Source organism: Cygnus atratus, chromosome 2 (assembly GCF_013377495.2).
Source record: "Cygnus atratus isolate AKBS03 ecotype Queensland, Australia chromosome 2, CAtr_DNAZoo_HiC_assembly, whole genome shotgun sequence".
Classification (NCBI taxonomy): domain Eukaryota; kingdom Metazoa; phylum Chordata; class Aves; order Anseriformes; family Anatidae; genus Cygnus; species Cygnus atratus.
Window position 1 is genome coordinate 138,166,629 of NC_066363.1, and position 24,836 is coordinate 138,191,464.

Genomic DNA, 24,836 nt, shown 5'->3' on the forward strand with positions numbered 1-24,836 from the left:
AGTAATTTACAGACTTGTAGCCTGGTGTAGAATTGTAGCTCTTACGACTGCATAGTGGGAAAATGTGTGAATGTGTAATATATGTATAGCATATGTAGAATACCTATGCAAGAAGATAATATGGGTTATTGAGTAGATAGGACAGCCTTTGAAAGCTGTCCTGTGCACTACTGTTTAAGGATTAATCAATCCAAACTGTCTATTTTCATTCTTTCAAAAGGGTCCTCATTCAATACTAAAACAACTTTCAGATTTCATTCTTATTATGTTAATAAATGGTAGTAATTATTTTCACTTTGTTTGAAAAATATAATGTAACATAATATAATTACTTAAAATAACACAGAATAATTCTGGTTTGGTAAAATCTTTTGCATTACTGAAATGTTAATATTTTGTTCTGTGGAGCTGTTGTTTTTGAGATGTAATTAGAATTCCAAAGTTGCATACACGTGAAGTTAAAGCTAAGTTAAACCTAGTTTTCTATTATTTGTATTTCAAGCGGATGGATGTTGGTGTCATAACAAAAAAGTTTAAAGCTTAATCCAAGATGAGCTTTATATTCTCTGTCCTATATAAATTGTCTGGTTTCTAGTAAAGACAGGACTCAGGTGGCCAATTTCTCCCTTCTTTCCCCTGCTTATTTATTTTCACAGAGCTTGTAGAAGCATAAAATCTTTGAGAGATTTATCTTGTTAAATTTTATATTGAACAGTAAGCACCAAGGGAAAAGACAAGCAAATGAGTGCGTGTATAGACCATAGGATTCTATGAGTCTTATTTTTATAGGAAACGAGGCAAAGACCACCACCCAGCTTTCCTTTCAACCATTTCCTAACATTTGATAATGTAGATATAATTGCATGCTTATAAGCTGGTCATTAAATTCTTCTTAGAAATGGAATTTCTTGGTTATTATGGGAAGCTTTAGTAATTCAATTTTGAAAGCTTTTATCAAGTAATTGTTAAAATTCCCTCCAAGTATACATAGGTGATATTTCTGAACTATTTTGAAGGTAGCTAAGTGGAGAGAAGAGGAAGCTTTAAATGTAGACATGTCTTTGTTTTGCTGATGCAGTTTAGGCTAGCATTACGGAAGTGGAAAGGATTATAAACAAATTACTTCTGAACTGCTCTAAAAATCAGAAAAGTCAGGTATCATTTACCTAATAATGAGTGGATCTATAGTTGGTCTGTGTGACAAAAAGGAGCTACAATTCATTACTAAGAAACCAACCCAGGAGGAGCCAAATATCTTCAGGAGGGCTTTCCCAGTGCCTTGTCCAATGTCAGTGAACCTATGCTCAGCCCAAAGAGGTGGCAGCCACATTGTTAATGCAGTGATCTAGGAGTATTTATTTTAGATATTCCATTCTTCATAAATTAGTACACAGTGAGTACATGGTGCATTTGATAGCTATTACTAAAATGAAGAAATAATTTACCTATTTTGTCTTACTACTGGTGTATAGTAGGTAGAAGTGTTTAGGACAAGTGTGGTAACTTCTTGAATTTGTTGGACTGCATACTGTTTAGATCAACTGATTGTGTTAGTGTTTCTATTTGAAGCTTCATCTTTAGTCAACAGAAAGGTAACTCAACTTAAAAAAGAAGTGTGGCATAATATGACCTGTACCTAGCAAACCCATGTGCAGTTATTGATTTTTTTTCTAATGAAGCACAACTAGAGTGGTGAACTAGATTTCTGCTAAATTGAGCTGCTGGAATGCAAAAGAAAACCCCAAAACTGGCAAATGTGAGAGAAGTCTGGATGGTGAGAAATCAATGGATTATCTGAAGAATTTGTACATCGCTACTTCTGCTCAATGAACTGAATGATTATTGTTTATTCATGCCTGTCTTGGAATGTATCACTTATGATTTATTTGGGAAGATGAATGAAATTAAATAGATGCTAAGTAAGCTAAGTAAAATACAGGAATTTAAATCAGACACGTTTACTTAGGGTGCCTGAAAGTACTAGGATTTTTATATTTTTATAAATGGGTTGTAGTTCTTGGAAGGGTTATTTAAATAGAAGGTCTCTGGGCTCAGATGATTTATGGTAACTTCTAAATGGCTGGACAGTCGCATACCTATATTGAGAAATAATTGTTGTGGGTTTTCTTAGCTAGTGAAATGTTTGGTTAAATGATGGCATGATTTCTTCAGTTCTGTGTGGACTTTAAAGAGCATTAGGAACACAAAGCCAGTGTAGTACATCAACTACACTTTCTGTATGGAAAAGTTGAAAGAAAAAGAACAGGTGTTTATTTTTATATACTATTTAAAAGACTAAGGAATTGTCAGTGTGTATTTAAAAAGTGAGGCAGACAATCAGGCAGAACTCTTCCTGAATTTACCAGAAAAGTTCTTGCAAACCTGAAGGCTGAAATTATTAGTTTGTAAGGTATTAAAAGTTGCTTGGAATGGTAAGCAGTATTAAGATAAATTCAGACATGGACTTTAGATACAAACACACATACAACACATCTTGTTATTTGCTAATATAGTAGCTCAATGTTGCCTGTGAAAGGCCATTAGTGATTTATACAAAAGTGTCAGTCCTTTTTTATTTATGTTCCCAAAACTAAATGGGTATTGTTTGCCAGAAATAGTGCAGTAATCATTGGATTTGATGGGAGAAAACACTAACCATAGCCATTCTCTAGCCAACCCCTGCTTTCACACTGAAAGCTTTTTTGCTTGCATAACCACATTCATATCACATTTATCTTGATTTACTGACATACATTTGCTCTAGAAAAAGGAATGTTGTGTAAGAAGTCTGAAGATTCTGGATTTTAACATTTATTCTACTGCTAACTCATTTGAAGGACTTTTCTAATTCAGTCTCTACACCTCTCTGCTACAGTTTCCCTGGGTATAAACTACTTCCTCTGGCTAGTTATCAGGGATTCTGTGGCTCAACTACTAACTGGATTGATAAAAGTAACATATCATCTGTACCATTAGTAGAGTAGAGTGTAAAAATGCTCAATCCCCAGTAGACAAATACTTTATGCAAAGACTATTAAGTATGTGGTCATACATATTGCACTTTTATTTTATGAGTTTAAAAGGACTTAGTGCTATTATTTGGATTATTTAAGTTGTTATGCCTTTTTTACAGTATTTATTATGTTTTTTCTTTTCAAGCAACTGATGAAAAGTGCAAACTTTTTTACATACAGGTCATCGTAGTCTTTCCTTAAAAAACGCTCAGCTACATAAATAATTCAAATATTAGTCATCCATCAGTGGAGGCATAGGGCATAGCTTCTGATATACCACCATAAAAATAAACTGTGAATATTTTTGAAACACTTCTGATGGACACTGGTAGTTCAGCAAATATTAGTAAATACTATGAGCTGTCAGCCTCACCTAATAAGCCTGCTACTTAGATGAACTTTTAAAATTGTATTATAGGAAAAATTAATGCATTAAGATGGCCAGCATTTTCAGCAAGATACTCCCCTTTTTGCATTTTTAAAAATATGTATACTGTTTTAATATCAAATCATGGAACAAAATTATTACATGGAAATGCATTGTATTGAGAACAGAACTTGTTTCTTTGACAGTAATATATAGAAAAGGGTGAATGATTTGTAATGCTTTCATATATCTCTACATACATATATGTTGTGCTGCAAATATAAAATATATAATCTTATGAAGAAAACTGAAATGCCAACCAAAGGACAAACAAGCTTCTAAATAACAAGTTCCACTGAGCTTTTGATTTTGCCTGATATTATATATATGTACAAACTAAAAGCTGCTGATTTACAGAAAAGAAGAAGGAAGTTTTAAGTAGGTGTTGTTTGTACTGTATTTTTTTTTCCTTTAACATATGAAGAAACCAATTAATCTTCCAGGGAGACACATGCGCACACACACAAACCTAGAGTCCATTTAGGTTTTCACCTTTTTTCAGAGTTGTTTGAAGTTTGAATTTTCTCCTCCACTGCTTTTTAATCTCATTTCTAATCCCTTAGACTCCTTGGTCAGTTCCTCAACGGTTTGCATTTATTGCAAACACCTTGGTATTTTTATTTCTGATAAAAAGTCGCATCTAATGCATAAAATATGAATTGTTATTAAGAAACCCCAATGAGTTTTTTGATGCTATGGGGACTTTAGAAGAGGAAAAGTCTTTCCAGAAAGATCCATGTAATAACAGTATCATTTCCTTTGATTTCTTCTTTGAAATATTATTCCTGTTCATGTGTTTTGCTGCCATAGCCTCTTAACATCGATGATTAGTTTGCAATAGCATTTTTCTCGGCTTAACTCATTTCTGATGTGTGAGAAGTGTATGACTGATGATGTGATGTGGGAAGGAAAGCTTGCCCAGCATGCTGAGGTCATGCGATGCACATTTTGAGTAGGATCACGCGATGGGATGGTGGAGGGGCTGTCCTGCTGCAGACTGCTGTGTGGGTGTTTCTGTGCGAACCTTGTCTTCCAGTAGGAGCTCTCTGAGCTTTTGGGGATCACCGACAGTATGGGTTTGCCTGCAGCAGGATGACCTTTTCCAACCATGAAGAAGCTGCTCTACCCTCTTCATGCATAGAATGCCTGAGGCACACAGTGGGTTGGGAGAGAGAAGTCGAGCAAAAAGGACAAGACATGGTAGAACTGCACTGCATACAAATTAGGAGTAAGGTATTAGTATTCTATTTTACCTGCTGTTAGTTTATGTACCAGCTGTAAAGAGGGAGGAAGAACTGAAAGCATGAGGCCACTGGTGAGTACAGATTATCAGTGGTCCTCAACCCAGTAGTGGAAAATCTCTGTTCTGTGATCTTTTCTTTTATTTATTAGAGGAAATGTCCATTTGCCCCCAAATCATCTCACTTCAAAGGATTTATTTTCCCCTTTGCATTCCTTAGGTCAATGAATATTAATAGCACAGTGTAGCACTGTTTTTTCCAAAGATCTTTTTATTTTTAAAACTCATGTTTTATGGATTCGATTTCCAAAGCAACCAGTTCCCAGAAGGCTAAAAAACACAAAGATAGAGGTATCTGTCTCTATAGGAAAAACATCTATATCTTGAAAGTATGCCTTAAGTTTTGCTTAGGGGCATCTCCTAGGAGAGGATGTTTACAATTAATTTTGAAGGGTTGCCGCTTGGAACTTCCCTTATATTCTAACCATAAGTTGTGAAATAAATTATGAAAATTGCAGCTTCTGGTAGCTCAGCCCAGATTGAGCTGATCAGCCCTTTTCAAAAAATCAGTTCCTTACCAATGCGTCATCTGTGTTTGGTGAGCATGGCAGCCGCTGAGTGACTTTTGAAAAAGATGTGGTGTATATTTTTATCAAAATACCACTTATACAATATGTGACTAGAAGATGAGAGTAGGAGCATTGTGTCTGTACATTGTTTTTTCTTAAAAATTCGATTTTGTACAACTTGAGGCAGTCCTCCCTTTCCGTTTTTTTACTTTCTTACCAGTTTGTAAATGTTTCAGACAAATCCTATTTTCTATCCAGCTATTGCTGACTGGCTCCTGGCTTCAACACAGGGCTGATTACGGTGCCAGGAAATGTTCCTAGATTTTTCAGTTCAGTAGTAGCTGAGTAGCATAATTATTTTAGGAGATTAACCTTCATACTGAGACAGATGGAGCCGATCCAGTCTATGTATTTACTATAGAGGACTAGCCAAACACACAGGATAGCCACACCAGACTACTACAGTCTCTTAGCAGCTATCATCTGCTGATGGCCTTGCCTGATAGGGGATAATGACACATGCTTTCAGACCCTTCAGACAAAGCTGTAGGACTTACCAGTACAGAAAAAATAAATAACAGTAGAAGACTACTTTTTTTTTTCTTTTTTTTTTTTTTTTCCAAAGAATTATTTCTGTGCTGGTTTCTTTACACCCTGAAACACCTCTTATTGCTTCTCTGTTCTCTATGATTTCTGGCTGAATGGGTCTTTATCTGTTTGGATTACAGAAGCTTTCTCTTCTTTTGGTCTTTTGTTGAGTCTGGAGTACTAGAGTGAGGCTATTGTCTATGATGGATACTCTTGGAATTTTGAACAGCTTTGCAGGTTTGAATTGTACATATATGGAGAAAAATGAGTGGTGTTTCAGCTATCTAATTTTATTTGTAAATCACAGGTAGCTGTTTCTGGCACTAGAAGGTTGATTCCCCTAACTGAGAGGGAATTACTGGAGTGTGTGTTTCCCAGCCAACAAACCATGAAAAACTGGAGCAAAACATAGTTTTAGATCCTGCTCATGACGAATACACTTGTTCAGTGGCATAGGATATTTCCTTTCATCCTAAGCTGAGGCATTCCTGCCTCTCATATTTCCAGTCTCACAGTGACTATAGACACCATTCTCCCCCTTACCCACAGTTTTATTCTTGAGTTCTGCATTCCAGTAACTCTTTTGTTTTTAATCTTTCTTCATAGTCAAGCTGTTCCTAATTCTTACCTTGTGATAAGTGTAGTACAGGGCTTGTCTACGCAGAGAAGATAGTGTGAACTGAGGTAGGGTAAGAAGTTAAAGAAGAGCAGCTATTCCTCACTAAATGTCTTTATTTTAACATAATCCATTCATAATGTGGATTGAATACTCACTACATGCAATAAAAGTCAAGAAAGAAAATATTATGAAATAGTTACAAGAAAATATTATGAAATAGCTACTCCGTGACTCCATGCTGTTTCTCCATATGGACAATTTACTTAAGTTTGTCTCTCCAGCACAACTGACAATAAACAATCCTGAAGTGTCATGCTTTCTACATTCTTATAATCCAGTTTTAACTGTTTATAACTCTTAACAGATCCATAATTGGAGCCAGGAATATCTGAGAGGTTAAAAATTCTCTCTCACTCTTTTGACCATCTCTCTTAGAATTTATTGATTCCTCGCCATTTTAATAAAACTAAAGTTTGAATTTCTTTTCAGATCATTGCAGTGTAGTTTGTTGAAGGATTTCGTGCAGGATATTAATCAACTCTGGTCTTTTCTAGATTTGATTGGGAAAATATCGCAAATTAATTCCTCAAGTGGCATGAACATTGCACACTTGGCAGAAATTCACCTCTCAGATGTTTCATTTTCAATTCCCTGGATGTTTCCTTGCATGTTCAAAATTGACTGAAGACCAGTAATGCATATAAAGGGACATAATTTTGCTCACCTGAGTTCTGTTGATAGCATAATTTTGTTTTGTTTTAAGATCTTTTCTGTACTTGGTATGCTACAGATTTCTCCTAGCAGTATAATTTGGAAGCATAAATAGTCACACTTGTGCTGATTTCAATTTAGTTTTAAATGAAGTAATGAAGAATTCATAATTTATTCTTGCAGTTTCGTCAGCTCAATAAGATGTAGGCCAATACTGGAAGTGTTAAAGAAGCTGACAATAATTTGGTGCATATCCTAAAACATAGAAAGGAGCACATGTTCTGGAAGAGATGAAAGGAGGAACTACGTACCACTTACATATTCTTTAATACATTTGCAATTACTACTTGACCCACTCCTTTTTTGTAGTTCTATTTTGCTCATATTTGAGCATATATTAAAATACCTAAAAATTTAAAGAAGTTTATCTTTTTACTACAAAACATTGAATGTTGCTGAAATATTTCATGCTTACTTTAGTACCTTTTAAGCTTGACAAAGTCAGAAAATGGTTTAATTTTTAGACCTTTTCTTGGATGCATACTCAAAGTTTTTGCCTAATGATTTTTTTTTAAAAGAAAACAAATCAAAGGCTGTAATTTAATATGGGCTTCATTTCTAACAAGTTAAAAAAACTAAAACCTTTTTTATGTTATCCTGGCAGCAGTGTATGTGAAGAACTCGTGTACTGCTATTTTATCACCCACAGGTTATCGCACTTTGAAATCTGGCTTAATTTGCTTAGGTCAAGCATTCTCCATAATATTTTCTTAGCAGTTTGTGTTTAAAAAGTTCAAGTATTTGTCCAAATGCTTTTGAAACATTGCATTTCTCAACAGGTTTAACTGGTACAGTTGTATTGCCCAAGTTTGAAGCTAGTAATAGAAGCTTCTGCTACATGCTATTATCACATAGGTAGCGAGATATGTGGTGAGAGAAAATCCGTTTTAGAATTTAAAATGAGTAATCTTTTTCTTTGCTACCAGTATATATGTTACTTAGTATAATCTTTGTAAAACAATACATACACTCAGTATATTCTTTTGTTGTTTGCATTAGAATCTCGCCCTTTGTCACTTCCCGTGAAAACCATGCTGAACTCATCTGAAAGTTGCAGAAGTCCTGAAGAAAGAATGAAGGAATTTATTGGAAGAGTATGGAATGCAGTTAAGCGCCTTACACTTCAGGTAAGATGAAAAGGAAGTGAGGAAAACTATGTCTTTCCAAACTTTATGATATTTTTTATGCATCCTAGTGCTTTTTATGGAGGGTTTTTAAAGGAGCTCCCAGGTTTTACTGTTTTATTTCAGTAGTTTCAAAGTCTTAGAGGCTGAAAAATAAAATACAGATTTTTGGTTAAATTAGGCTAAGAATTCTTTCATTTTTGATTATTAGTTTTCAAAATACTTTTCTATATTTAAGGGGAAGATCCTTTAAAAAGTTATGTCAAGAAATAAATGCTCGTCACACTCTTCTATATTATAAACATAGTTAGCTACCTTTTTCCCATAATTAGATTTGCGTAATACCTTCCTTTTTAAAAATATTTGAGGAAACTGCATATGATATATTTTGGGGGATGGTATATGATACAGTACAATGTTACACAGTAGTGGCTCAAATGCTTACCTATGTACCTTTTTATTAAGGACAATTACGTGATCACTCAGATTAAATTCTTTCATCCTAGACTGCTTTAGATTGTGATCAGAATTTTCAGGCATCAAAATATATGCATGCTATACACACACACACACACAAACAAAAAGGCAATGTTAGAAATCTTGTGTTTTGATTACATGACCAAATACTAGATAGCTTAGAAATGCATTAGGACTCTGTGCTTCCAAGTATATATCAAATGCCCGCTTGGAAATTACCCTAATTTAGGGTTATTGTAAACTGTAACTTTTGAACAGTACATTCAATGAGAATGGTATTTTATGGTACATCAGCATGTAGTAGCTGAACTATTTTCACATTAAAATAAAACTTAATTAAATTAAAATTTATTGTCAGGAAATATAATACCTTCCTACCAAGAAAAATACATATACAGCCTCCTCTCAGAATTTGTCTGTTTTTTCTCCTGTTTGAGGCAGAAAATACTTTGATTGGGTTCAAAATATTTCAAAGGTTGAAAAGTTAAGTTTTTCCTGAGCAAGAACCTCAGATTAGTGACTTAATTGCACAACATAGTGAAGTTGAGGAGACACTTTCTATTAATTTGATCTAGGTTTCATTCAGCTCTTTTATTATTGTTTCATAGGTATTTTGCTTGTTTTCACTTCTTTCCTAATGTTGTCACCAATGGAGATGAGAATGACTAAATACGGGGAGTTGAGAGGTCATTTTTAAGCTGTTTGAAGGAAGCTATATATTTTTTTATGTGTTTGGGTGATACCTAGCACAGCGAAACTCCTTATATAAATGAGTCCTACAGTTTGAGTCATAATGAAAATAATAATCAAATAATTAGGATGATGAAGAGCTGGATCCTTTCTAAATGATAAAAATTGAATAAGGACTAAGATACTGTCTGTTTCTTCTGCTCACATTTTTCATGGTAAGCTTTGTTACATAAGCAAGCAATCAACTGATTTTTTTTTTGAAGAATGTGTAAGATTCTAACTTGTAAGAACTAGTTAAAAATTAAGTTTTCCTGTTACAAAGGAGAAAAAAAATGTGTTCAAACTAGTATTTTTTATGGAGGTGAAAATTGATAGCAGTGATAGGCATAGTTTTTTTTCAAAGACTAATTGGTAAATACAGCCTTACTTTGACATAAAACACTTATGGATTAGAGCTAGTGGTGGCTGAGGATTTATTTATTTTAAGAACTATTTCTCACGTCTGAAGTTCTAGATTTATTTAGTTTTTGAAGGTGGGCTGTTTTGTGTGTTTTGTTTTTTTTTGTTGTTATTTTTTGGTAGGGAACTCAGATACTTTCAAATTTCATCATTACGAATATGAAATTATATTTTTTATCTATGTTGAAGTTCAATGACCTTATGAAGTCATAGTTTACACACTTCTGATATGTTTCATTATTATTCTTTGATCATACTTGCTAAAGTATATCCAATATCTTGCCAGAAGGGCAAGTAGAAAGTACCGGAAGAAAGTTGCAACAGACTCCACAGAAATAGCACAAACACAGCCAATATCCAAGAATGTGTTTCCAAACAAATATACAGTAGTCCTTCATAGTGAAATATAAGGGATTGGTAGGTATGCTTGCTGTTCTTCTTGTTGCCTAGCAGTTCCTTTGTCTGTTTTATTTAAATATATTTTTGAAGACATAAATGCATATACATATACAGCTTTTTTCCTTCAATACCAGCCTAAATAGGAAAGGTGAATTTGTGCAAAGCAATGTGTAGATTATTACAAGAGGAGGGTTATGACCCTGTTTTTTGGTTCAAGTACAGTATAAGATATTTATACCTTTAATAAAATAGACTGTGCATTTAGATTTTCTGTGGATAAGAAAAAGCCAAATTTCTGGAATGTTTTTTTTTCTGGTTAAATACTGGAGCACTTAGACTCTAGCCTTTTTTTCTAAAGCTATTTTCATGTTCCTGGATCTTTTATTAACATGATTGTAGAACAGAAAAGTCTACGGTTGTCGTCAGATAAAACAGAACTTCATAACTTAAAATCATCAAAGGATTATTCTTTTAGTGGAAGTTTGAGCAAGTAAATGTGCTTGGAATGAAAGTAACTGGAAAGTTTATTTTGGATCCAAAGCTGGTACTTGCTTAGCCCTAGCCCTGGCTTGCTAATGATAGAATATTGCATGAAGATTTTGTGCATTGGAGTTGTGGTAAGCTATTAGTATTTTAGTGAAAAGACTTCCATACTTAACTGTAAAAAGTTGGCTTTTATTATTTAATTGTTGTAGGATTTTATATGCAGCCTTTAAGTCTTTTTGGCAGTTACATGGTGTAGGAGGTTAATACTCACTTTTCACGTGTTCTTCATGCTAATAGTTGCTAAAATTGTGGAGCAGTATAAACACAGTTATTTTTTAATTGGTTGTTAATACTGGATTCCAGTGAGAATAATGAAGGATCTGTATTAAAAGCAAATGAATTAATGAGTAATCTTGCAATGAATGCCAACTAAGAGTGTAATTATTTCGTATAAAGCTTAGCCAGCTATTCCACATGCTTTTAACTATCCCTGAAATTATTTGAAAAAATGAATCTGTTTCCTGAAATTATTGAAAATAATATTTTCTTTTAGGCATATAACTTACACAAAATTTTAGTCAAAGTGAAACATTGACTGAAAGAACAGAAGTTGAGGATGAGATTGAGTAAAGCTCCTATTTTTTGTATTCTTGGGTGAGGAAGAGACTTTGTGACTTTTAACAATTGAGCTATGAGCAGTTATTCAGCAGTTATGAGCTAGGATGATGTCTTATGATGGTTACTTATCACAAACTGTCAAACAAGAAGCTTTCTGTAACTAACAATAAGCTTTTTTAAATGAAGCTTACTTAGAAAAAAATAGGAATACTGTGTAGTGCCAAGACATAGTGTTTCAAGTGGTAAAAGAAAAATGCAGCTGATCCTTATTATACTCCTTTTTATATACAGGTAGCCTGCTCTCTTAGTCCTCATACTCATGTGCTCTGCTTTCCTTTTATATCTTTTTTATTTTTTTTTGTTTAAAACATGAATTTCCAGCCTGCCTTTTAAAATTTGAACAAACAGTGCTGTCTGGCTCAACTGCAACTGGTAGAGTTGGGTTGGAGTGATTGTCAGAAGCTGAGTCCTACAATAATGTCTACACCATAAGCCCACATGGGATGTGTTACGGTGGATCTTTGCAGTTTGGGGAGTAATTACGAGATTATATTCCATATCTGAAACTCCCTGAAAAACACATCAGCCTTTCTGAGGAGATAATATGATAGATGATGATTAATGTGGAGAGAGGCCATTCCCCAGGAGACAGCTTTATGTGAGTGTCACCTAGTAGGTCATCTTCAACACCTCTAATTGGTTTACATGGCTGTAAAATGTGGGCTAGGGAAGTGAATCTCACTGTATTGCTGTCTTGAAAGGCTGTAGAGGCTCTTGTATAACGTTTCCCTCTTTGTTGTGCTTGTACAGAATAGCTATGGACTGTCACTTGTTTTGCTTTGCTCACTCTCTCCCTACCCACTCTCCTCAGCTCTGAAGACCTAATTCTTGTGTAGTGTATATATTTCACAGTTCTCTGTATAGAGCAACATCCTCTTTCTAAAATATGAATTAATAAAATAGTCCGTTTATTCCAGTAACTAAATACTTTCCTTCTTATACAACCGAGATCTTAAAGTCATTATGCTTTTTTAGGTTTATATATTAATGAAAGCTTAGAGCAATATGCTTTGAGTACCTTTTTGAAAGTAGAAGGGAAAATACTGCTTACTTCATAGGTTTATCATTAGCATACGTTACTTAGCATGTGTAGGCCTTGACATAATAGAAATGAAAATAGAGGGTGATACTGTTTCAAGAATTTGTAATAATTCCTTCTCTTTAACACATGAATGTGTTCAGTATTGGCAAAAGAACACGTTGCTACCAAAACTGAAATAAGATCCTTGAAACAGAAAGGATGTTGCCATGGAAAAATGCAGTAACACTCAGTGCAGCTGCGAAGCATTAATGAATAGGATATTTTTTTAAAAGATCATTTGTGTTTGGTGTGGCTTGGAGGGTCCCAACCAGATGGTTTCCATGAACAGGATCTGACCCCCAGCTTGAGGACTTCTTACTGGCAGATTACTTCATTTTCTTTCCCTTGGATTGTCAGATCCTTACATTAATGCAAGATTTACTGCTGCAGATTTATATTCAGTTACATAAATCAGTCACATTTTACATTAAATTCACAATTTTAGACACACAGTTTAACAGTTATTTAAAAAGTGTAAAAAGATTTATATGATAGCTTTAATATACGCTATTGATGTAGTTTAATTTTAAGATATTTCGACTACATATATTTTAAAGCACTTTCTGATTGGTGGAGCAATCTGTAGCACACATTCTCACTTTTTGTCCAACATATAATTCCATCCTTTTAGGTGCACTCTTCCATTCCTTCGGTGGAACTTGTTCTTAGAGAGATTTCTCAGATTCTGTCAGACAAATATTTACAAATCCAATTGAAGTTGGTAGTTGTGTCTTAGTAGAATCTGCCTTTGAGAAGTTCAACAGGTGCAATTCAAATGCTTGAATTTGCACTTACCAGGCCCTGGTGCATCCAAGTTGGCAATTTCTTATATTATTACAATTATTGCATGTTTTACCCTAAAATGTGGAATTTTGCCATGTTTTCTCTGCATTGGCTTTTGAAATCCTGCAATAATGTTTTGCAAATTTCACTTATTCTTGTAGAACTTTAAAAGAAACACAAGTATACAAACCATAGCTGTAAGCAGATCTTTAATTTAACATATTCAGGGCCTGATGCTATCAAGTACACCCCATCAAAATTCACTGTCCAAGTCCAATGCAATTTTTTGAAAATGAATACTAAAATATCCATCTATGGATGGATGAAATTTCCCTCAAGCATTTGAAGGAGTGAAACTATTGTGATTCTACTTCAATATTCTTGATGCATTGAAGTAAAACAAAAATGACCTGAAGAACTTGTCTTCAATACAAAGCTGTACTGAACTGTAAATTAAGTGTAACAACTCTACTGAGTATTGAGAGCTCTTCTCAAGAGTACTCTGTAAAACATCTCCTGTAGATCGGGCTGCTGGTAATGTGATAAAGTATTGCATCTCTCCAAGCTGGTGGAATTTTTGGGTTATTACCACCACATGGTTTGTATATCCAGGCAGTATTTGATGTTAGTCATCATGAATATATATATATATTTATATATATATATGTGGATGATCTGTTATAAACTGTTTACTCAGTAAGTGTACTGATAAAACAAAAGTTACATTGATCGTAACTTCTTTTGTCATCTATTTATCATTATCTCACAATGGTTTGACCTGCAACTTATTGCTAATAGACCAGAAAATGATCTAACGTGTCACCGTAAAAATCTTTGCAAATTGACACAATGACTAATTTACCAGTTTGAAAAAAAAAATCTAAATCTATTACATCTGTAACAATACACTGTTGCTTTTCATCCAGTATAAATAATGTACACTCTGCAACCTTGGATCAATAAACTACTTATCAAAGATGTAATTAGCTTCATTTTACAACTCAAACAGTTCTAAAACTAGAAACAAACACAGACTTCATGAAACAATGTATTTATTTTTGCAAAATTCTACTTATATTTTTCTGCAGTGAATTCTTGTCAGTTTGTCTAAGCAAAAGGGCACAAAAATGCTGAAATAAAGATGAATATCTGCGTTCTCCTGACTAGACTGGCAAAGTACTTATGGTGCTCAGGAATTCCAGTTCTATTCCAAATCACTGTTGTGATCTTAAGAGATTATTAGCCTTAAGGGAAAGGGGGTGTGATGTACAAACCTTGGTTATCAATTTTAAGCTATGATTTCTTTAATGATGGCAAATTGGAAGACTCTGTTAGAAAGGTTTACAGCAAAGAAATGTTCTTTTATCACAGCTACAAATAACATATTGTATCCAATATTTTGTACACTAGACTTTTCCAAACTATTATGAAGAAGTGAACTGAATCATAGTTTGTACTTGCTTAACAAAGCATTCAAGTGTGCAGGCTGTTAGGACTATTTGATATCCAGGTGCAGAATATTGCTTTTAAGAGCCAAGGAAGACGGTAACAGTCTGCAGCTTACACCACCTCTGAATTAACAAGTCATGATGAGTTCAGTCCTTTATTTGGACTCACTTAGCCTTGCTAGAAGTTCATAAGAAGATGGCAGAATGGTCATAAATGTTTCAGAGTACCACCATTGTGTGAAAATAAAGAATAAAAAGTGCTGTTTCATATGAAATTACATGTATTATATCTGAAAACAGGGCAAAAGCTGAACTTTATTAATTGTTCTCCCTTTTTTAAAAATTTATGTATGTACCTGTCCATTTGTTTTAAAGTCAAATTTTCACTGGTGTATTTTTTTCTAGTTTGTCCGATGATTAACCTTTTTGTACATACACATCACAATCGACTACAAAGTAAAGACAGAATTCACCATGAAATAACTCTTTGCTGAAGTCTTTATAGAAACTAAGAGCATATAAAATGGTGCTTAGTTCTAGAGACTTAACTGTTGCTTACAAAAACTAATGCACTGACAAAAAAGGAGGACTTCCTCAGTTTTATTGTGAGAAGATTTTCTAGCTGAATCATGCTTCCTGTAAGAAGCTGTTGAAAGGTAGATAGATACATATTCAGTTTGCATGGTAACACCGTTCTGATGAAATTTACAGACCAAAAGGATGCTTTTTCTTTCATCACCTTTCGTAATCATATATTACAAGACTGTTATATTTTCTAACATTTGTGCCATCTTTCCTCTTAATTCTACTAAGAACCATTTTAAATCAACTGTGATAGATAAGTAACATGAGATTTTGTACCAAAATGAATATGCCATGGGAGGGAGGGAAGGGGAGAAATGATAATCTGTTTCTGAGAAATCTTTCCTGACTTTGTTTTTACAGCTTGAAGTACAGTCATGTTGTGTATTCCTTCCAAATGACAGCCTGCCTTCCCCGAGTACTATTGTATCAGGTGATATTCCTGGGACTGTCCGAAGCTGGTACCATGGCCAGGCCAGTATGCCTGGCACGCTAGTTGTCTGCTTGCCGCAGGTAAAGATCATGAGTGCTGGACACAAACATATGGAACCCCTGCAGGAAATCCCATTTGTTGTGCTGAGACCCATCCTTGAAGAAGGTAATGTGATAAATTCAAAAATTACTCTTTAATTTCCTTTTATAACTTATATGAAAGTTATCTTCATTTTATTTTGAAAACTTGTGATGCTGTGTCAGTTTTTTAGCAGTATGTTGTATATTAATGATGGCTAAGAATACTCAGAACAATCTTTGCCCCATGGAAATCAAAGTGAAATTCATCATCAGTGAGCTAGCAGTAGTTCTGTAATATGTTTTAAATGTTTGGGGAAGCCAGAAAAAGTAAGGTGATTTTTAAAGTGATTTTTTTCATTCAGTGTTTTTTTTCATTCAAGTTATTGTGTAGCCACAAGCGGTTGGTTTGACGCAACAGAGGGGGCAGTGAGCTGTGAATTCTAAGACAGAATGGAGGCAGGTGGGGAAAAATATCTTATGCCACCTTTTCTGGGGGAAAAAAAAAAGGCGTCTTGGATCTAATATTTGAAGTGAGAGAAGAAAAATATAGCAGACTATCAGAATAATGAGACTTTATTGGTCATCATAATAAGCAACGGCCATGTTCTGGGTTGTGTCTGTAGGGCATTGTAGAAAGGTTTTTTGTAGAGAAATAAGGAGAAATTGAGAAAATTGTATGAATGTTTATGGGTTATGTTATGCTCTTGTGCTTGAGGTAAGGATGAGGAAAAAGTTTGGTAGTGTTTATTTGAAAACCTAATATTTGACAGAGATTTGAATTGTGGACCAATTTGGGGGAAGAATTAGGTTGTAACATTATGCAACTGATTGAGAATTGGAGGGGATAAGCTGTAAAGGAACTAGGAAGTGAAAACAAGCTACTTACATTTAATATGATTTTGTAATCATATTAAGTCCTTAGAAATGACCGCAGTAAATGGCATAGGGATTTGCAGCAGTCTTTTGAAGGAATACCAGTGTAAAAATCTTGGTTTACTCATATTCATGTGAAAAAACATATTTTGGAAATAGGTGCGACAAATATCCCTAACAGTCTTCAGTCTTGGTTTTTGGGTTATTTTGATGGCATCCATGAGATCTAGCCCTATAACCAAGTTGAAAAGTTCATGGAAATGTCAGTGAGTGGTTAGATCATTATTGTATTCTTGAAATATATTATTTGGACAGTATTGTTGCTATTTTGTGTATTTGTTCTATAATGACGAGAGGAAGATGCAGTAGTTGTTATGCTGCTTTGGGGACGGCCTTTTCTGGGAAAAAAATACTCTATTTTCTGCATATATATTGCTGAAACAAGCGGTTATAAAGGGTATGCTGTGAAAAATTGAGGTTGAAGCATATTCAAGAACTACTCTGCTTTTGCAATCTCAAATTTGTTTGGATCTCTAAGTGTTTTCCCTCTTCTTTTGTTTTACCATTTATATTGGTTGGACTCTTCTTCTCCTTCCTATATTTTAACTTAACCTGCATCAACAGAAACAAAATACAGTTGTTAATACTGAAAGTCATATCAGAGGTGTGCTAAATGCAGCCAACTGGGGGGAAAAAAAGAGAGAGAAAGGTAATGTGTTTTTTTCCTACTTACTTTCAGTAGGAATGATCTGATTTGCTAATCATAGTGACAGATAAAAGATAAATTTAATGAAAGTCTTTTGTTTGCTTTAAGCTGATGATGTAATTTAAACCATTTATGAAAGTAAGAAGTCATTTGAATTTTGTCAAACCCAGATTTGAAGGAAAGATCCTAGTGAGAGAAAAGAATCCCCCTGGTTGGGATAAAGCCTATGGTAAGGAATTTATTTGTGTGTGGCTTTGTGCTCTGGGAATAATGCCAAACAGAAGTTCTCACAATCTTGATATTTTTGATTCTCTAATGGAGTTGTTGCCTTCTCCCATGCCAAAACTCCCCCTTAAACAGACTATTACAAAGTTTTTTCAAAGCTTTTAAGTTAACTTCTTTGTTTCTTCCCGTGAAGAGGTAAATAATTTTTATGGACTTTCATTGGGAGTCTTTCAAATTTGCATTCTGTCTTTGAACAAGACTTCAGGGACATAGCATCATTCATAAAACATGTTACCACCTCTCTGAAATGATATTTATTCAGCCTTGCTTGTCCTGGAAACTATTTTTTGAATCATTCATCCTTTCATGAAGAAGATGTGAAAGGCTTATTTACAAGGATGCATCGTTACTTTTAAGAAAGCTGTGTGCTCAGTCATACATGTTTCTTATCACATGAAAAACTGAGAAAGGACACAAAAAAGGGAGCATAGTCATACTGGCATTTAGCGATATTACAGCTTACTCACAAAGACTTAAGATATCAACATATTGTAAAAACTGCTTATACAAAATTCCTCAATCATGTCTTTCCATTTGTTTTCAGAGTTTGTATAAATGTCTTTTCTGAAGTAATTGTAGTTTGTAGGGATATTTAAAAGAACTTTTTATGTTCTTTAACTTCTTAAGTTTTTAAGTACTATACTTAAAAGAACTTTTAAGTATAGTACTTTGATTTGGAAACATAACGTAGCTCAGTCACACTAAGTAGGATACGATCAGAAATAGATTTAACTATGTAAAGAATGAGGTATTCTGTTGAATTTCTGTTGAATTACAGGTACTACTTAATAAGTTCCTTAAAAAAAAGTTTTAGATTACATTAAGTATTATCTTTATAGTTCAAATCAAGCCGATGAGGAAAATTTTAGATCCAATTATTATCCATGGGGTAGTATTCACTGAAGAAATTAAAACAGTTAGAAAGGAGAAAATAAGTAGAAAGAAACTCGATTTAAGAGCAGGACTGAAATGTTTAGGAAACTGCTTAAAGTGAGTTGTGATTTTCTGTGAATGTTTGTGTGTTTCTGACATCAGCTACTTGACAAATCTTCTATATATTGTTCTAGTCACCCCCAAGAACAGTACGGACAAAAGTTGTTCTGGATGGGACTTCTGGGCTGCTATGTGTTCTTCCGAAAATGTTTGCATTCACATTTGAAATGTTATAACAGGAAAAGAAATTGAAAACATGAAGGGAATTAAAATGTTGCTTTGGATGTAGCACTGTATTTTAGAGTAATAATGAGAACATTTTTGGCATCTGTGAAGTCTTCCTGTGTTTAGAAGCTTGCATTTTAATTATTTCGAATATTTTCCTGGCTTCCATTCGTATTTTGAAATTAATTGCTGATTGTTAGTTTGTTCCCCCTGCTTCAATTTCTATTTTTTTTTATTTTATTTTTTTTACAATCCTTAACTGGCACGTGTAAAATGTTCTTCTCTGGGTTATACTGGTAATTTCTATCATGCAGTCTTGTAAATATGTTATTTTTAGGTAAGATAAAGTAAGACGCAGGTATTTAGGTAAGAAATAGTAAAAATACAGGGGAAAAAAGTGTTCGAAATAGCTTCAAATTGTTGCTGCAATTGCTAGGTATCACATTCACATTCTCATATGGATCACAGTATAATGACAATTATGTAAATCACTGTATTCCATACATTTAAATATGAGGACAATCCCTGAGAGATGGCGCTTTTTTTGTGAACTATGACAAATTATGTAACCTCACAGATATTTTGTAGCGTATGTTTAAACTCAGTAAGTTGTCATGTGACTTGTAAGGAAGTAGAAAATTAGGATATCTAATACTGGTGTCTGAATTAATTGTAATGAAGTGTTTTGATAATAAACTACTACAATACAATAGCAGCATATAGACTTGAACACCCAAAAATGGCAGCTGAATTTTGGCAGTAGTATTTTGGCCATTCCTAGAAATAATTATCTTGCATTAGATTAAAATAATGCTGTATTTCAATATAAAAACATAAAAATAATTTCTATAAATTGTGAGATGAGTATTTAAGTCATTTGGCCAATTTTTTTGTGGAAAACTATTTGGCCTTCAAATAGTGATCTGGTTCAGCTTATACTCCATGTCACCATCTCCACAACATGGTAATAATTGTATTCAATTTATCTGTTATGAGTAATGAGTTTATAAAATTAGCATTCACATTTTAGTGACATTCTTCAGGATCTGAATGGCAATGAAGTTCAACTTAAAGAGCTTTTTATCCATGTGAGCTCTTGAATAGCCAGGCTTAAGTTAGCAAGTCATGTGTGTGCCTATGTTTGAAGTCTGTAGAACTAAATCTCACCTGCAGTGAGTGCTGAACTTGGACAAAGCTCTCTGTGCTTTCAACTAGGTGCATATATACAGTCATAATAACTGCTACCATGTTGCATGACTGGGAGTAAGTACAATGCTGACCTAATAGTAACTATTGCAATATCTCTTTATTTAAACATTGCATGAACAAAGACAGAGTAATCGTAGAATCACGGAATGGTTTGGGTTAGAAAGGACCTTAAGGTCCATCCAGTTCCAAACGCCCCTGCCATGGGCAGGGACACCTCCCACCAGACCAGGTTGCTCAAAGCCCCATCCAGCCTGGCCTTGAGCACCTCCAGGAATGGGGCATCCACAGCTTCTCTCGGCGACTTGTGCCAGTGCCTCACCACCCTCTGAATAAAAAATTTCCTCCTTATATATAATCTAAACGTATCCTCTTTTACTTTAAGACCATTGCCCTATCACTACACTCCCTGACAAAGAGCCCCTCTTCAGCTTTCCTGTAGGCTCCTTTTAGGTACTGGAAGGCTGTAGTGAGGTCTCCCTGGAGCCTTTTCTTCTTCAGGCTGGATAAACCCAGCTCCCTCAGCCTGTCCTCATAAGAGAGCTGCTCCAGCCCTCTGATCATTTTCATGGCCCTCCTCTGGACTTGCTCTACTGCTGAATGTCGTGCAGTACTCTAGGTGAGGTCTCATGAGAGCAGAGCTGAGGGGGACAATCACCTCCCTCGCCCTGCTGGCCATGCTGCTTTTGATGCAGCCCAGGATACAGTTGGCATTCTGGGCTGCAAGCGCACATTGCTGACTCCTGTTGAGCTTCGCATCCACCAACACCCCCAGGTCCTTCTCCTCAGGGCTGCTTTCAATCCACTCCAGCCTGTATTTGTGCTTGGGATCGCCCTGGCCCAGATGCAGGACCTTGCACTTGGCCTTGTTGAACCTCATGAGGTTCGCCCCGGCCCACCTCTCAGGCCTGTCCAGGTCCCTCTGGATATCATCCCTTCCCTCCAGCGTGTTGACCGCACCACACAGCTTGGTGTCATTGGCAGACTTACTGAGGGTGCACTCAGTTTCACTGTTCATTTCACCATCAAGGGTGTTAGATTGTGCCAGTTCCAATACTGACCACTGAGAAACACCACTCATTACTGATCTCCACTTAGACATTAAGCCATTGACAGCAACACTTTGAGGAGACCATCCAGCCAATTCCTTACCCACCAGGTGGTCCATCTGTCACATCCATGTCTCTCCAGTTTAGAGACAAGGATATGATGGGGGACAAGTGTCAAGCGCTTTGCACAAGTCCAGGTAGATTAGGACAAGAGGCAATGGCCTCAAGTTGTGCCAGGAGAGGTTCAGGTTGGAAATTAGAGAAACTTCTCAGAACGAGTAGTCAGGCATTGGAATGGGCTGGCCAGGGAGGTGATGGAGTCACTGCCCCAGAGGGTGTTTAAGGAAAGGTTGTATGTGGGCATGGACATGTGTGTGGACATGGTTTAGTGGGTAATATTGGTGGTAGGGGGGTGGTTGGATCAAATGATCTTGGAGGTCTTTTCCAACTTTAATGATTCTAGGTGATGTCTTCTGCTCTTATACACATTACAAAAGTAACTCACTCTGTAGAAAAGAAGTCTTGCCAAAATGTAGCAAATAAATTATGAATTCCAGAAAATTGTCTGGTGATCAGGTCAGTCAACTGCCAAAGATCTGAAAGTGGTATTTCTAATTTTAAGAAGTTATCAAAACAGTTGATCTTAATAAATACATTTTCAGGTTTTTCAAACACAAGTGATCTTTAGAGAAATTAAAAATAAGTATTTATGACAGCTATAGGTCAGGAACTAACCAGAATCTTCAACTGTACTAGGGGTATTTCATGTGTATCTTTTATATTCTTGCCAGTGAGAGAAGAGGTGAGCTCTGGTTCCATTAAAGGCAATATAAGTTTTACTTATAATATTTTAGTATAAAAGAATCTCAGCAATTAGATGATGAAACGTGGACGGTAAGGTTAGACATATAGAGAAAACATCTGCAAAGTGTGGCACTGGCTTTTTTCCATCCTTTATTCCTACTAATAAATGAGTTTTGGAATAAAACCTATAAACACCGTTGCTTTTAATGGTTAGCACTTTCAGGTGCTGAAACATTTTCATAAAACCAATCTGCAAATGAATGCATGTAAGCAATTATTGTTTTTTTAACAAATAAAGCAAACTTAAGTACAACCACAAAACAAGTCTTTATTAGGTGGACAGTTCTGTTGTACTGTTAGAATGTCACATAGTGTATATGGAGCTGAGAAAGAGGAAATTGATGAAAATAAGGGGGATTTTATAGTTGTAAATTTGTCATATATGTTCTGTAGTATTTGTTCAGCAGCATACTGTGGTTTCTATACGTGTAACAAAATTTGATTGGTAATTTTCTTCTAAGGTAGATACTGTATACAGCGTAAAACAGTATCTCTCTTCAGAGATTCTTCCTAATCCCTGAAATATAAGCAATGTTAATTTAATGTGATGGTCACAGGAAAAAAAAAATCATGCATAGTAATTAGAAACATGTCATTAGAGTTGACTTTGCATTTGAATTTTTTCCATCTATTACAATTAATATTTTGTATTTCTTGGCTGACTGAACTTGGAAAAAATACAGTTTGCTAACTACTTTTAAATTTATAATCTGAAACATTTCCAAAATATTTTCAAGTTACTTTGGCTGAGCTGAAATCTTCAGTATGTCATAGCTGCAAAGTAAACTACTGAATTTTTCAGTTCTTTCTTGGGATGAGATACCCAGGCTTCCCTGACATATATTCCTGACCATATATACCCATATATACCCACTACTTGTGGATGACTCAATAGATCTCTTACTAAAATAATATCATAAAAAGGTGTTTGGGTCCATTTTTATTTTTCTAAACTTTTCTAAAATGTCTTTTAATTAATCAGAGTTAACACTTAATTAGTAGTATTTCTCAGCAATGTGATTTCTCAGCAGGACAGTGTTGACCATACGACACAAAAGGCAGCAAGCCGACTCTCCATATATTGTTTAAATTCTCAAGTTCAAGTTATCTATTGCTTTATGAAACCTTTAGGATCCATCCCAGTGTACATCTGCATTTTTCTGCCATCTTCTGTTCTGATTCTTAAGACTGGCTCCCATGCTTCTGGGTTATCAGAAGAATTTGGACACTGCTTACCACTGTGATTCCAGGCCATGAATTGTGAAAAATAAAACATCATATCAAATAATCTTCTGAATTTTGATATAGAAATGAGAACTTTGTCCTTTGCTTCCTCCAAATGAGTGTGCTCTGTACAAAGATGAAGAATTTTTCTGCCCTGAGTGAGATTTATGGACGATCACTAGCGTGCTATGCTTGGATGCAAGACTGCATCTAGCAACCTTTACATGACTTTGAATTGGGGCTGATGCTTTCTCTTGGTGGATTGAAGGCTCATGTGTTGGGCACTGACTCTCTGTCATTCAAGTGGGGACGAAAAGGCCCAACTTCCTCAGCGGAAAATCTGATAAATGGAATAATGAAACTTTTTTTAGAGGAAAAATAATAATCTGAAATAATTGTTATGCTCTTGCATTTCTAAAGAGGAAGAAAAAAAACACGTTTGTATATTGCATGTGAAATGAGAATTACCCACTTATCTTTCCTTGTCTTATTTTCCCCACTTCTGTTGAGCATTCTTTGGGTTTTGGTTCACGGTCTCTTGCAGACCCCAAATTCTTTCTTTGGGAAAGAGATATGTGGGATACTCCTTCAGTTTGCATCATTGCATCATCTGTTTTCTCAGTTCTTCAGGCAGTTCCTTTCACCTCTGGCTGGTAGAGCCAGAGGTTTTCTCTCACTAAAAAGAGTTCCTGTAGGCCTTTGATGACTGACCCAAATAATTCTCTCTCTGATCCTGCTTTGGAGAATATTCCTGTCTGTTCTTTTCCCATCTACTGACAATCTAAAGAAAACTACTGATTCTCTGATACAATCAAACTGGTTGTATCAAAGCTGTGTTGTTGTGTTGTTGGACTCTGCCAATTGATTATTCTCGATAAAGGTTCATGATAGGCTGTCAGGCACTTCTCTGGGTAGCCTCCGTTCTAAATATAGGAAACGAGTGTTCAGTGTATGTCTATAGTAATTTGTTTTTACAAAATACATCATTCTGTTACTGGGGCATTAAGGGGAAGCAGTGGCAAGAGCATTGAATTATGTTTTTGAGGTTTGGGGATTAATTTAATGTTCATTGACAGCAATTGCTGAATTCTAAGTGATTTCTAAGGCCTTTACTGAGTTTTGAGAAAATCATACCCCAGTGTTTATGATGGATGACATCTTAATATTTAATTGTTTTCTTTCTCTCTCTCTCTCTCTTTTTTTTTTTTCCACCATTAGGTGATGCCTTTCCATGGACTATTAGTCTGCATCATTTCAGTATGTATACTCTTCTGGGACAACAGATGACACTTAATTTAGTGGAACCAATGGGCTGTACTTCTACTTTAGCTGTTACTTCACAGAAACTACTTGCTTCGGGGCCAGAATCCAGACACTCATTTGTTGTCTGCCTCCATGTTGACCTTGAGTCCCTTGAAATAAAATGCTCGAACCCCCAGGTTGGTACATTTAATTGATTTATGAAAGGAAATTAAAAATAACTCGATTTAAGTACAGTTGTTCTGCATTTGGTTGAAGAAGTT

At 35.1% G+C, this 24,836-nt stretch overlaps 1 protein-coding gene across 1 annotated transcript in view; it reads left to right on the plus strand.

The window, feature by feature from the left end:
• VPS13B (vacuolar protein sorting 13 homolog B) overlaps positions 1 to 24,836 on the plus strand; it is a 476,457-nt gene that overhangs the window by 222,284 nt on the left and 229,337 nt on the right. Inside the window, exons 22-24 of the mRNA XM_035546369.2 lie at positions 8,228 to 8,355; positions 15,799 to 16,033; positions 24,532 to 24,752. Of these exons, the coding sequence (XP_035402262.1) occupies positions 8,228 to 8,355; positions 15,799 to 16,033; positions 24,532 to 24,752 (584 nt within the window). The remainder of the gene's footprint in view (positions 1 to 8,227; positions 8,356 to 15,798; positions 16,034 to 24,531; positions 24,753 to 24,836) is intronic.